Source organism: Canis lupus, chromosome 2, assembly GCF_048164855.1.
Source record: "Canis lupus baileyi chromosome 2, mCanLup2.hap1, whole genome shotgun sequence".
Taxonomy (NCBI): Eukaryota; Metazoa; Chordata; class Mammalia; order Carnivora; family Canidae; genus Canis; species Canis lupus.
The window spans coordinates 1,394,878-1,408,473 of record NC_132839.1 but is presented as its reverse complement, the minus strand read 5'-3'; the positions used below and the strand labels follow the sequence as shown (position 1 = coordinate 1,408,473).

Sequence of the window (13,596 nt, the reverse complement as noted above, 5' to 3'; positions counted from 1 at the left end):
ATCAGCATAGTTGTATTATGGGGAAAGGGAGAGGGGAAGGAAGGACTTAGTTTGGAGGCTGTTTTTTGAGTTTTTCTTGTGGTTGCTTATTGTGACATTGGGTAATAGCAGCAATAAGTGTTTTTCCTGGATAATAAAATCAAAGGGACATTGTATTTAAGCAAAACTAGATATGATCAGTGAGTAAATTTTATATGTAAGTTTTTTAACTATTAAATTTTTCCGTACTTGTAGTATTTATCTATTGGTATATACACACTTAGGCATCTTTTGTTGATGGAACACATAATTAGAAATAGTTCAGAAATGACTCCATGTAGCCTCTAACACATTCCCCCCCATCAAAACAATTATTCTTATAATTTCTGATGCCTTGATGTTAAGATGTCTACTGTAGAATTACTACTTGTTTCTAAAAGCTATGTATTCGTTGTCATGGAGGTAATTAAAATAATTTGAGTTTGCAAGGTTTTCAAATACAAATGATTTGATTTTTCTTACTTCCACTTGTGCTCATTAAATTAAAGCAAAATCTAGCTTTTTTTTTTTTTACAGAGAGCATGAGAACAGGGGTGGGGGGAGGGGCAGAGGGAGAGAGAGAATTTTAAGCAGGCTCTCCAGGGAGCCACTGAGCCCAGAACCCAATGTAGGTTTCAATCTTCATGAGCCTGAGATCATGACCTGAGCTGAAGTCAAGGGTTGGAGGCTTAACTGACCTCCAATTGAAGGCTAACCAACCAGGCATCCCAAAATCTAGCCTTTTGTAAAAACACTTTTCCCACACTGTTTCAATTCCATGCTGCTCCATCTATATAGTAAGTGCTTTGTGTTCACTTAATAGTGTTAGGATAGTGGGAAAGCATAAGCTTCTAACAGCTTTCTGATCCTAGTGTTGGGAATCAAAATAATGTTTCACTGTAGAAGGTATTTGGGAAAGCTACATCTGAAAGATACTACTACTGTCTTGTAATAGGAGTAACTCTTGGACAGGTTAATCCTATAGTTTAAACCCTGATGTTTACTAAAACAAATCAGATGCTCTTTCCCTTTGTATACTATGCTTTCCATTAATCTATTACATTATACTGGCATTTGGATTAGTATAAAGATCAAATTTAGGTATACTTTTCTCTTTGTTGAACTATTTTTTGAGGATAACTTAAATACAAATTTTTGTACCACATGCATCATGCAATTTGATATGTGACTTTTATTGGTGCAGTTTTTCTAAACTGTTATATGGAATTATGAGTATTAAAAAACTGAACTGTACCGATATGTCATCAGTGTGTGAATATATATACATATCTAACTTCTAAAAATGATGTAGCATAACCCTAAGCTGTTAAATGATAGCCATAGTAAGACTATTTACACTAATGTTTTTAATAAAAGTAGATCTAATTTGGTCACTTACTTTCTTTTAGCGAAGAGTAACCAGAATTCAACAAATAGAGAAGGACATACTTCGTATACGACAGCTTTTACAGTCCCAAGCAACAGAAGCAGAGGTTAGTAAATTGAGTGTTCTTTTTGTTGTTGTTGTATATACGTATAGTTATATACATATAGTTATTCTAAGAAAAGAAAATATGTATAATTAATGTGGTATCATTGAAATATAGATGTTCTTATAGAGAATTGAGACACTAAGTTTTTCCATGAAATTAAATGAATTATCAAAAAGCTTGATTATATTGATCTTTTAATAACTCCTACTCAATTAAAATTTATAGAGCCATAGATACTTTACTTCAGTGATCAGATTACATAGAATCTTTGGCTATTATCAACTAGGAAATAAGCTATTACCTGTATGCATTTCATGATTAAAACTGATCATAAAATTTAATGAGGATTGCTTTACAATCCTCATTAAAATTACAGTAAAAGGATAAAATGAAAAAGACACAAAGACAGGAGAGGTGACATAATAAAATTGGGGAAGGTGGACCGCAGGTAAATGGATGCACAGTTTTAGCATATGATAGTGGATTAACCCTGTAGTCAGCAGTAGGAAGCCATGAAGCAACTCATTTTATATCGTGGAGTCCTAATACCTTCCAAAATAAGCACCTCTGGATGTGAGGACTAAAATTTAATAAGAGGATGATTGAAAATTTGTCAAGAAGCAGGTGGAGCTTCCAGAGGTTGTCTTGAATTCTTCATAGCCAGGTAACTTCTTTCTAATCCCAGCAAAAAATGAGAGTCTTCTAGAAAGGGTAAAAAGAAAGGGTCTTTAGATAGGGGTAACCCTAGTATAACTGAAGTTGGGGTATCATACTAAAAACTGAAATAAGTAAAAATTTACTCATTGGATGCCAAAACCCTCACTGCCATCTAGGCTTACAATACAGGAAAGTTCCTAGAAGCAACTTCTCTAGGAAATGTGACTAACCCAAGAAAACAGATCTAAAGGTACTGACATTGGAGGGTTCCTCAATAAAATAACCTAGCTGGGACCACCCCATACAACAGCCTTAGTTGCCGGTCTTCATCCCTCATGCATAGAGTGTCGCTTAACCTTTTCATAGGCAGCCGGCCCGTTGTGAAGTAGGGATGGACAGCTAAAGACTACCAGGTATTTTAAGAAGTTTCCTAATAAGAAAGATATAATGGAAAAAGATACTCTGCAGAGAGAAGAACACTTTAAAACCTAAAACTAACATTAATATTCTCAGATAAAGAGATGGCATCCATAGTGGAAGGAAACAGTGGTATGCAAAACATTCAGAGAATTCAAGAAAGCGTTCTTGGGAATTAAAAGTGTGGTAGCAGAAATGAAAACTCAGGTTAGAAGATACATTTCTCAGAAAATGGAACAGAAAGATAAGAGATGGAAAACAGAAAAACTGAGAAAATCAGAGAATCATTCCTGGAAGGTTCACTGTCCAAATAAAACGGAGTTCGAGAAGAAGAATGGAAGAGCTAGAGAGAGGAAATGTCACAGAAATAAAATACCCTAGAATCGAGAGGCATAGTTCTCCAAATAAAATGGTCTCTTAAGTATCCAATACCACCAATGAAAATAGTCCCACAGCAGGCACATCATGATACAGTATCATTCCACTAGGAATAAAAGGAAAGCCCTAAAACATTCTAAAAAAGGAAAGGGAATCAAAAAAACCCGGCAAAACAGGAATGTAAATGTCTTAAGCTGTATAAATAACAACTGGAAGCTGGGAAGTAAGAAAACCAATTCTGCAATGTTGATTCTTAAGGACTGGGTTCTGGGGAAAAGAGAACCGTATCTCTGCTTCTTTGTCCATTTCACTCTACTGTTGTATGGCAGGCAGTATTCTGGGTGTTGCTACCCCTTTGGCTTTTCAGTGTAGTTTATCTTTTTTCCCCTTGATTAAGCTTACTACAGTCTATTTTTTAAACTATTTTTAAAGAGGCAGCCTTTTGTTTTTATTGAGCAGCACTACATTTTATATTTTCTCTTATATTTTCTACTCTGAGTTTTTGCTGCTGTTGTTTTTCTTGTTTCTTTAGTTACAGTTTTTTTTTTCTCTGTCTTTCTAATATCCTGATTATTTCTTATATCCTGGTTGTCTACATCTAACAGGTTCTTCTGTATTTCGGAATGAATATTCACATGTATTTTTTCTGGTTGATTGAATCTTTTATTTGCATGAAATAGCTTTCACTATTACATTTAATGCTCTTCACTTTGAATTTCATTTTGTTTGCTATTAATATTGTTACACAAGCCTTCTGTTATCATTTCCCCACTATGACATACTCCCTGCCAGTATTTCCAGTTTACCACCAACTTTCTGGCCTGTGGAAAGCCCTAAGAAATTGTCATTTGTAAATTACCAGCCTTATTTTCCAGCGTGGTTCTAAGTCTTTTGCAGGTGGAGACTTGTTCGTGTTTTTTGTATTTATTCAAAACTTTTTATTCATGTCATTGGATCTGGGACCAACTGTCCACCGTCGTGATGCAGTGTCTTCTTACTTTCTTTTGTTATGAAAATGATTAGGTCAGTCATAGCCTACAGTGGTTACATTTAGTCTGTGAGTTCAGCAAATGTAGATTAAAGGAAGGTACCATGTCATTTAAGAAAGAACAAAAACCGTTTTCTTAAATTTGCTTTTCAAAGTTGTTGTTTAGCTCATATAGCTAAGTGGGAGAGGCTGGAAAATGGAGAAAACCAGGATTTGGACACTCATAAATTAGTTTATATATACAGTGTAGACAAGAAAAGATAGCTGTAAAATAATTTCTTCACCATGAAGCATGCATATAGTGCTGTCCTTGTTCTATGTGTTGACAACTCTGGTTTAGAGTCTAGATGTAGTATGTAATTCAAGTGATGTGATTATTGCACATGATTCAAATATCAAAAATCACAAAAAGATATGTGAGGCAACCAGTTCTACCACTTTCTTGTATATCTTTTCAGAAAAGGTAGGTTATTCACTCACAAGCAAATACATTTGGGGAGATCAAAAAGATGGAAGTTGTGAGAACTGTAGCCTGGTTGTAAAGAGCCAGTGAGAGCCAAATGGCTCAGTCAGTTAAGCATCTGACTCTTCATTTTAGCTTACGTCCTGAGATGGAGTCCTCTGTTGGTCCACTCGGCAGGAAGTCTGCTGGAGGTTATCTCCCTCTGCCCCTCCTCCCACTCTCACTGTCTTGTGTGCACACATACATGCATGTCTCTTATTTGAGACAAATAAGTAAATAAATCTTTTTTTTTAAAAAAGCCAGTGAGAAATATTTATTAAAATCATATGCAAAGTACTTTTGCAACTCATTAATAAGGAAACAGCTCAATTTAAAAATGGGCAAAAGATTTGAATAGACATTTCACCAGAAAACATACAGGAAGGACTGGTAAGCAAATGAAAATATGCTCACCATCATTAGTCATTCAGGAAATCAAAATCAAAGTCACAGTGAGATACTACTTTACACCCATTAGGATGGCTATGATCATAAAGACAGATAATAAGCCCTGAAGGATGTGGATAAATAGAAGCCACCATACGTTGCTACTGGGAATGTAAAATGTACATCGCTTTGGAAAACAGTCTCGCAGTTAAGGATATTAAACATAGAGTTACCATGTGACGCAGCAGTTCCACTTCAGGGAGCCTCTCCAAGAGAAGTGAAAACATATGTTCACATGAAGACTTTAACTTGAATGTTCATAGAAGTATTACTCATAGTAGCCCCCAAAGAAGAAACCATGCAAATGTGTATCAACAGGTGAATGATTAAACACAATGTGGTATATCTTTACAACCAAACACTGTTCTGCAATAAAAAGGAACAGATTGGTGATGCATACTGTAGCATGGGTCAAGCTCAAAAACAGTGTGCTAAGTAAGAGAAAACAGACATCTAAGTCCACATATGTCATGTATAAGAAATGTCTTGAAAAGTCAAATTTATAAAGACAGTAAGTCAAGCCAGGGATATGAGTAGGAATGAGGATTAGCTATAAATGAGCACAACGGATCCTATTAAAATGATGAAAATGTTCTAAAACTGGATTGTGGTGATGCTTGGTACATTTACAAATAACTGGTACGCTTAAAATGAGTGAATGTTGTGGTATGTAAATATCTCAGTTTTTTTTTATTATTATTTTTTTAGCCGTATGGTAGAAAACTGGCAAGTTGTACAGCGACTCTGGAAATGAGGATGCTAGTTAGGATTATTCTTTCATAGGATTCAGCAACAGTTTCTTTGCCTTTGATGTTAGCATCAAAGAGTGCTCACTTCAGCAGCACAGATACTAAAATTGGACAATGGTAAAGTGCAGGCAGGCCTGTAGCCTAGGGTCAGTAAGAGAAAAGGGAAGCAAATAACAAAGAAGAAAAGAAGGAGGAGGAAAGAAGTAAAGATAGTAAGTGGTAGGGATTAGTTTGGGTCCTGGAGTCAGACTTGCCATCCCACCTCTGGCTCTGCCATTTACTAAATATGTGACCTAAAGCCAGATTCTTATCTTCTCTGCCTCAGTTTCTTTATCTGCAAAGTGGGGATGGTAATACCTACCGCACAGGGTTGGTAGGATTAAATAAGTCAGTAGATGCCAAGAGATTAGTGCATAGGAAACAGACTTTTAACTTTATCATATTCATCATCCTTCATCAAACAGGCCTGGTAATCCTTCAGGACTGTGTTTCTGTGGGTCCCCCATTCTCCTCCCCTTGGAAATGACTTTACTAATCTCCCTGTCTCTAATAATTCCATTTCCTCCCTCAAAGAGAAAAATGGTACCTGTCATCACAACTGCCTGTCCCTCCTATCAGGAAGCATTTTCCCTTCCTGCCTGTGCTTTGGATTTTCAACTCTTGCCTTTTCAGAAACTTCTTACTCTTATCTCTTTTTTCCTCACAATTTATCTTCTTCCTCTTCAGTGACACATTTACCTTGACATTTAAACATGCTTATGTCTTATCTTTTGAAATACAAAATGAACCCTCCTCAATTCTGCCTCTCCCTGCAACCGTGTTCCTTCATCTGCCCCCTAACCTCCCTCATCCTCTTGCCATTCACCTGCCCAAAGTGGGTTTCGAGACTCCCAGGTCTGTATTTCTTCCCCACCATTAACCCTTAAAACACACCAATCCAGATAGTCTCTACTCCCATCATGACTTCTGTGTTATTAATTAAATTGATATTTTCAGTCTTCATCTTGACATTTTCTACGTTATCGAACACTGATTATTCCTTGAGATATTCTTCTTTTGGAATTTATGGTAACACTTTTTGCTTTTTTCCTACCTCTTTAGCTTTTATGGGCCCATGTTCTTTTATCTGGACATTAATTGTACACATTCCTTAAGTCTTTATTTCTTTTATCTGTATTATCTTTCACTTAAATGATCTCGTTTTTGCTTATAGCTTCACTTACCTTTTATACACTGTTGGCTCTGAGATGCATTTTTCTAGCCCTGAGTTCCAGACTCCTAAATGTATGTGCCTTCTCTGCATGTCCACTTAGATGTCTCAAAGATACCTTAAATCCAGCATATTCAAACATAATTAATGGTCTCCTCCTCCTAAGTCCTTACTATGCTGTCTCCTCCAAAAAAACCTCATTTCCTTAGTATTATCTTCTTTGCAAGTGGCACCATCATTATTCAGTTGTGTGAGCTAAGGAATGTAGGAGTAATTCTTGATACCAGATCTTCTCTCCATATCCAGTAATATCAAGTCCTTCAGATTTACCTCTTTGTCCCTACTTCTTTTATCCCTGTCGCTGCTTGTGTAGTTTCAAGTACCATCATCTCATGCTTAAATTAATAGATTAGCTTCCAAACTGGCCTGCTCTACATTTCTTACTTGCTTAGACATTTAAAATTAAAGTTTGACCATAAAACATCAATTAACGTGAACTTTTCCCATTAATAGTCTGGTATTTGTTATGTGAGGGCAAGAGTGACCTATGAGAATCACACTAAAATTCAACAAAATCAGTAAGATTTTTTTTTTTACCATCTTTTCTTCTACTCTCTGCAACATGATTTTTCTGATATACTAGAACAAACCACCACCCCCCTCCTACCCCAGGTCCTTTGCATATGATCTGTTTACCTAAAACCTTCCCCTAACCTTGTCCCTTTTCCCAGAACTCTTATTCTTTAGATATCAGTTTAGTTATTATTTTTTTAAGATTTTATTTATTTATTCTTGAGAGACACACACAGAGAGAGAGGCAGAGACACAGGCAGAGGGAGGAGCAGGCTCCATGCAGGGAGTTCGACGCGGGACTCGATCCCAGGTCCCCAGGATCATGTCCTGGGCCAAAGGCAGGTGCTAAACCACTGAGCCACCCAGGGATCCCCTAGATCTCAGTTTAAACAGCACTTCCTAAGAGGGCTGTTTCCCAAACTCTTAGGTCATGTGATATCCCCCCTCTGCTTGTATAGTCTCACAGCACCTTATACTCTTTTTTTCAGTGTGCTTGTCAAAGTTTTTTAACTTTACTGTTTTCTCATTATTTGATAGTATGCCTGATGAGACTGTGAGCTTGAGGAGCATGTAGAACCGTGTCATATGTTGCCAACACTGTATTCTGTGCTGTACAAGTAATTAACATAACAGATGCTCAGTAATTACTTTTACATTGACATCCTTAATTGTTTCAAATCTTTGTGTTTTTAGTGGGTTTTTAACTCATTTTGTCTATTGATTTTGTAATGTGTCTACTTTGATTGAATTTGTTGAATTTTATAGCGTGATTTTCAGATGATACCGTTTTTTCTTCTATTTCTGAATTATTGGGCCTACTTCATTTTTGCCTATATATAACTTATACTAGTTTATTGATGGAAATATTGCATACAAATTAACTTCTAAGTCACATTTTAAATGGCCTAGGAAAGTTTGATGTTTAAAGAAGTCCCAGTGGAAGCCATTTTGTAATCTAATTATCCATTATAAAACATGTCACGTTTTTTAAAGTGTAACTTTTATTTTTGAGTATCATTTTCCTAGAGCAAGCACATTTGTGTTTCCATAAAAGATAATGGAAAATTATTTTACTATTTTGATACTGCAGTGGTATTTTTATAGAGTGACTGCTTTATACTGGGTTATAATCTATCCTGAGATGCCTGCTTTCACTGGATATAATCTATCATTTTCATTTCGTATAACAGATGGTGGTTACATTAGAAAGGGTTTTTGGTTTTATTCATATCAGAATCTGAGAGCTTATTGATTTCATATGACTTTTATTAGCAGAAGATGTATATATATATAGATATATAGATATATATCTATATATATATATTCTTTGTATAAATATACAGAATGTATTTGTAAGCTTAGGTAATGGTTTAACTGTTACATTTGCAACACCATTAAATGCCAGAACCATGTGACCTTGCGAAAGAGACAATTATTTGTTGTAGTTGGGTTATACCCCTGATAGTGATGTGAGCACAGCTGGTGGAAGATGGTGTTTCTGTGAGTCTCAGGAAATCCTTTGTCTTGTGCAGCTCTAATGCTCAAGGGACACACTTCACTTTCCTTTCACTGAAATAGTCAACTGCCAACCATGCTGGAGGTTATAAAGTGCGGCTCCGAGCTTTTGTAAACCTGTATAATTGATGCATCCAAAGCTTTAATACAAGAAAGGAAAAAAGCTGTGGGTTAAGACCACATTCACCATTTTTGTATGTAATGATGTTAACTCCGTATTAACAGAGATCATCTCAGAGCAAGCATGAAGCCGGCTCACATGAAGCTGAGCGGCAGAATGAAGGTCAAGGAGTGGGAGAAATCAACATGGCAACTTCTGGTAGTGCTCAGGTAAATACATCATCTCATTAGTTTTCTTTTTAGTTAGCTATTTAAATATTTTTAAAGGAATATGGTGTGAGATAGTCCTCAGAGTGATCTGTGAATCTTATCAATTTCCTTAGTCCTGAGTGGTTATCTCCAGAAGCGTTCAGTGCCAGATTGCTGTGTCATTTTTATTACATCTAACAATAATGCTTTCAGATTGTCTAAGTATGTTTTCTAGCTCTAAATTGTGTGTTTCTGTTTAGGCTTAAATGATAAGCGTGAGTAGAGGGCTTTTTGAAAAATAAATGCTAAACTGCATTTTGGTTATATGTATGATTTGACCTAGTTATTATTGCTTGCATTGAACAGATTTGCTCTTTCTCTAAGGCATTCGTTGCAAAGACATTTTTATGTTTTTAAAAGTGATCATAAGGACTTTGTTATCATTTTTGTTTTCTGTTGTACTTCAAGGCTATGTAAATCTAGAAATCCAAATTTTGTAATTGAAAAAAATGATACTAATGCCCCTAAAAAGTAGAGACATAGCCTGATTGTTTAATCATTATCACATGGTTTTTAGCAAAATTGTGGAAGTCAACTTGATTTTTTTTAATGTAGCACTGTTATCTTGTTTTTCTGCATTAGTCTTCTGTTAAAGTTTTATCTGAATGCGTCATAATATGACAGAATTTTTGGGGGGTGTTTGATCTTCATATTTTTTTCAATATTTTTATGTTGTAAATGATTTTTTAAAATAGAATTTTACTAAGTTTTTAAAGATAACTTCCCCACTATTGATATAAAATATTCCGGTACTGCAGAGTCTAGGTTATTTTTGATGATAATATATATTTTTAAAAGAGCATGGATTAAAATTTAAAGCTTAAAATGTCTCATAGTTGAGTATTTAAATATATTTTAGTGAGTTAAAAAAGATATTTCATTTTAGTATTACTAGTTAGCATTATACTGGGGAAAACTCTGGTTACAGATTGGTAAGTTGGGGCAAAAGAAATTATATTTAGCATATTTGAGTTATTTCTTTTCTACCTTTAGGGAATTATTTGGGAAGTTTATGTTTTCCTAAGAAAAAAAAAGTGTTCTTGACAGAAAAAAGCTATTTGCTAGGATTAGACCAACTATTAATGCTTTGGGTCATATCCCAGTTATTATGTATTTTAAAGTCTCACTGATCCAGTAAACTGGCTATCCATTTAAAAAATAATAATTGAATGCTTATCACACTTTTTACATCAGAATTAATTCTGAGATTAGATTTAATGTCAAAATGTAAACTATTAAATATAAAAAGATTAGAAAAATATGGATAGAATTTTTATAATCATGAGGTGAGTGGGAAAACTTAAAAGAAAAAATCAGCAGCTTTCACATAAAAATGTAAAACTTAAGTACATCCTAAAATCACGGCAAGGTTACAAGACAAACAAAAACTAAGATCTCATTATCTACAAATATTTATAATAAGGAAAAAGTTGCATTTCCAAATACATGAAGCTTGTAAATTAACTAAAGATCATTAAAACATAAACTAATGACATGACATGAACAGGAACTAAAAGGAAAAATAGAATGACTTTTAAACATATGGAAAGGTGATAATTTTATTAGTAATGATTTGTAAATACAAACTACAGCCAAAATGATATATATTTTTTCTTTTTGCATGCCATTGAGTAAGCAGAGATCAATGACATTCAGTATTGGTAATGGTAGGTTGACAGGCATTCCTATATTCTCTTTTTAGTTGAAATGGAAGCTTTCCAAAGAGCAATTTTATATCTGCCCTGTGGTTCACCATTACAGTATCTTAAAATTTTATGCTTATGGGGTAGTAGGTGAAGAATCTTCAGACATGTTTGGAAAGATTCATCATATTATTTGTAATAGCAAAAATTAGAAATAACTTGAATATATTAATCAGTTTGTAATTGATTAAAATATCAGTCATTTGACTGGGATAAGTGGTTAAATGGCCCTGTAGATGGGGATTAATCCCACTCCCCTACTATCTAGCTAAGAGACTAATCTTGGACAAGTATAAACACTGAATCTTATGAGTGGGAAAAATTAGAGAGGGAGACAGAACATGAGAGACTCCTAACTCTGGGAAACGAACAACGGGTAGTGGAGGGGAGGTGGGCGGGGGGTTGGGGTGACTAGGTGACAGGCACTGATTGGGGGGGGACTTGACGGGATGAGCACTGGGTGTTATATTTTGACAAATCAAACTTCAATAAAAAATATATAAATATAAAAAAACTGAATTTTAGTGTTTGCTCTTTAGCAATATAAGATGGTAGAGCTCTGAGAACTAAATACAATATGCTGTTAACACGGTTCTTGGTATATAGTAGATACTCATTAAACATAATAGCTTATTTTTAATAACTAATAATTATTTTTCAAGTTAATATTATCTGCTGGGTGCTGTCTTGGACTCTGGAGATAGAGAATAGAAGAGGACAGATAGTCCAAGTCCTCACAGAGCCTTCATGGTACATCCATACAAATGTTAGAAATGATCATTTATATCTCTGCTTATATAGAGATCTAATTTTATTTCAGCCTTGACTTTTCTAGTATATTTTTCATATTGTAATCAGAGTGGTCCTTCCAAAACACCATATAACTTAGTTGTTTAAACCTTTCAGTGCCCATAGAACAAAATCTAGATTCTTTGATGCCTGCTCTCTGATGATTTGCCCACATTTCTCACACTCCCTCACCCTCCACACTCCCATCACACTCAGGTCCCTCGAGTGTGTTCAGGCTTTCTACGTGACGTGCTCTGCCTGGGACTCTCCTCTGTTTTAGTTCACTTGTATGTGTCCTACCTATCCTTACCCCTTAGCTTAAATACCATTTCTTCCAGGACATTTTCCTTGTCCTCACTCCCCTAGAACTGATACAGTGCTCTCAGGTACTCTCTATTTATGTTCTCATAGAATTGAGCACAACTTATCGTAAGTTTAATTGCCTGTCCTCCTCTTTAAAATCCTATTAGCTGGGGCAGCTCAGTCCGCTAAGCTTCTGTCTCTTGATCTCCCCTGACTTCTTGATCTCAGGGTCATGAGTTCAAGCCCCATGTTGGACTCCACACTGGGTATGGAGCCTACTTAAAAAAAAAAATTTAAGCTGAACTGTATTTCCATTGCTCACCATAACATTTTTTTCTTTAAAACAAATATTCTGGGCTGCCTGGTGGCTCAATGGTTTAGCGCCACCTTCAGCCCAGGGCCTGATCCTGGAGTCCCGGGATCAAGTCCCACGTCGGGCTCCCTGCATGGAGCCTGCTTCTCCCTCTGTGTCTCTGCCTCTCTCTCTCTCTCTCTCTCTGTCTGTCTGTCTCTCTTTCTATCTCATGAATAAATAAATAAGAATCTTTTTAAAAAATAAATAAAAATAAAATAAATAGATAAATAAAACAAATATTCTTTCATATTACACATATGTATACATGTGTACGTGCATAGACGAATGTCTGGAGGAATGTTCAAAATGTTACCAATGTTATCTCTAACTGTTAGGATTTTTGTTGTTTTTATGTTCATATTTACATTTTTATGTATTTGAATTTTTTGTAATGAGCATGAGATCTATTAAAAAATAGTGAATCAGAGGGATCCCTGGGTGGCGCAGCGGTTTAGCGCCTGCCTTTGGCCAAGGGCGCGATCCTGGAGACCCGGGATCAAATCCCACGTCGGGCTCCCGGTGCATGGAGCCTGCTTCTCCCTCTGCCTGTGTCTCTGCCTCTCTCTCTCTCTCTCTCTTTGTGACTATCATAATAAATAAAATAAAATAAAATAAGTGCATGATTAAAAAAAAATAGTGAATCAGAGGCAAGCATTCATTCATTCTGCAAATGGTGAATTCTGATAGTTCTGTAGATTGCATGGTAAACATGACAAGCACTTTTGTCTGGCAATATCAGCCATAGACCTTGCCACCAAATCAGTGTTTGCATGGCACTGCTATTGCCATTTATTGGTTACTTTTAGTTACTGTGAAAAACAGTACTACAGCTGCTCCAAATCCTCATGTAGCCAAGTGATATATGCCCATGGGGACTGTGATTGAGTTAGCCGAGGTTCCTTTAAGCTATCTTCATAGGATCTCTACACATGACAGCCTCTTAGGATTTGTTCATTTATTTTATTTTTTGCTCCAGAAATTAAAACCATTGACAATAACTAAAAATGAAAATGAGTCTCTGACTTTCTCAGGATCAAAATAGCATCCAGCAAAGCTCCTATCCTGCTGCACTTGCCACTACTGCTACATGAAAGTTCATCCTACACCCTCTCTCCCCTGGTTTCCTGTCT

The 13,596-nt window shown here is 35.7% G+C and overlaps 1 protein-coding gene across 11 annotated transcripts in view; it reads left to right on the top strand.

Annotated features, from left to right (window-relative positions):
* Nucleotides 1-13,596, top strand: part of APC (APC regulator of WNT signaling pathway) — a 128,177-nt gene that overhangs the window by 81,608 nt on the left and 32,973 nt on the right. For all 11 annotated transcript variants that reach the window (XM_072787822.1, XM_072787813.1, XM_072787757.1 and 8 more), the window contains 2 exons: nt 1,428-1,511; nt 9,173-9,277. In XM_072787822.1, coding sequence (XP_072643923.1) covers nt 1,428-1,511; nt 9,173-9,277 — 189 coding nt within the window. The remainder of the gene's footprint in view (nt 1-1,427; nt 1,512-9,172; nt 9,278-13,596) is intronic.